The sequence below is a fragment of the Nanorana parkeri genome, unplaced genomic scaffold (assembly GCF_000935625.1).
Source record: "Nanorana parkeri isolate BGI_ZX_2015 unplaced genomic scaffold, ASM93562v1 scaffold515, whole genome shotgun sequence".
Lineage (NCBI taxonomy): Eukaryota > Metazoa > Chordata > Amphibia > Anura > Dicroglossidae > Nanorana > Nanorana parkeri.
In genome coordinates this window covers 323,598-325,177 of record NW_017306783.1, presented here as the reverse complement: position 1 = coordinate 325,177, position 1,580 = coordinate 323,598, and the positions used below count along the sequence as shown (strand labels likewise).

The 1,580-nt window shown below is 52.7% G+C and overlaps 1 protein-coding gene across 1 annotated transcript in view; it reads left to right on the top strand.

Annotated features, from left to right (window-relative positions):
* Window positions 1-1,296: 1,296 nt before the first annotated feature.
* The window catches only part of LOC108790942, a 12,078-nt gene continuing 11,794 nt past the window's right edge, over window positions 1,297-1,580 (top strand). Inside the window, exon 1 of the mRNA XM_018561307.1 lies at window positions 1,297-1,560. Within this exon, the coding sequence (XP_018416809.1) occupies window positions 1,297-1,560 (264 nt within the window). The remainder of the gene's footprint in view (window positions 1,561-1,580) is intronic.

Here is a 1,580-nt window from a genome sequence, read left to right as displayed (position 1 = left end):
CACAATGCAGAATACCACTGACCAGTTATAGAGGGACAACAAATCCCAGCAATAATACATTATACATCGGCACAATGCAGAATACCACCAGCCATAGAGGAACAACAAATCACAGCAATAGTACATTATACAGAGTTAACCCCTTAGGCGCACCCGACGCGTGTTTACGTGGCGACACGCGGGGGCGGGGGACTTTAAAAAAATGTTTTTGTTATTATTAGATTTATTTAATTTAAATTTAATTTTAAAAACGTTTTTTTTTTCTTTACTTCTATCTTGACTGCTTGACTGCTATCACATGGGGGGGCTTGCAAGCCCCCCCATGTGATAGCAGATGGTGGTGACAGGTACTCTTTAAGGTGATACTGGGGGTCCAAAAGACCCCCAGTGTCACCTTTACACTGGAAATAAGCTATTGAAGTGCAGATCGCACTTCAATAGCTTATAGCTGGGCTCCAGGAGCCCAGAACTGACAGCCCAGGGACCGGAAGTGATGCAATCTGCATCGCTCCCGGTCCCATAGAACGGGGAGGGGATCGATGAACGGAAGTTCGTCGACCTCCTCCCCAGCTCCCCGCGGACACCAAGATCGCCGGTCCCGGGCCCGTAGGAGGGGCAACGGAGCCCGGGAAGCACGGCGGGGGTGTCCGGCGGGGGGGGGGGCGGCCCCTTCTTCGGGACGCAGAAGCGATCTGGCGACAGGTAAGTCGCCAGGATCGCTTCTGTTGTAAAGCCGACAGTCGGCTCTACAAGTTTAAACAGAGTCCCGGCGGCAAAAGTCACCGGGAGTCTGTTTAAACAGCCCCGATGCTGGCGACGTACACTGTACCTCGTCAGTCACGAAGGGGTTAAATTCCATACTCTAAAGCCATATTTTAATGTGATGTTTACCTGAAGGTCATCCATGATCATCAGTGATGGTGCTGGATGGTATACCTGCCATTTTCAGGCGCTCCTGCCGACCACAGGGCACATTTCCATAATATAAATCCAGCAGGGATGGTGGGAGCCCCTCATAATGGGCACAGCAGGTGTACAGACTCGGAAACTCAGCACAGGGATGGTGGGAGCCCCTCATATTGGGCACAGCAGGCCTACAGACCCGGGAACTCAGCACAGGGATGGTAGGAGCCCCTCATAATGGGCACAGCAGGTGTACAGACTCTGGAACTCAGCACAGGGATGGTGGGAAACTGCCATTCTGCTCCCTGACAGCGAGGTGTGAGGTTGCTGGTTCCTTAGCTCGTGAGCTTCCAGAGACCGGGGGCTAGAGTTGCTTCTCTGCCCCCAGGAGAGATGCTGGATCCTGGGGAAGACCCCGGTGGGGGCTCCCTGGAGAGGCCGGTGACTAGTCCTCAGCCTGTGGAAGATTCTGGGCCTGGCCCAAGGAGAGATGAGTCCCTGTCTGCCTTTAGACGGAGGATTGTTGGGAAGCTGACACGGATTGATAAAGAGGAGGAGAAATTGACGGCTTTGAAAGCGGAATTTAGGAAGAAAAAGCTGATTTATGCCAAAGTTTTCAGCAAGAAGAGACCGGCTCTGAGGCCTGAGTTGAGAGACGTGGAGCAAGCTTTGAGGAA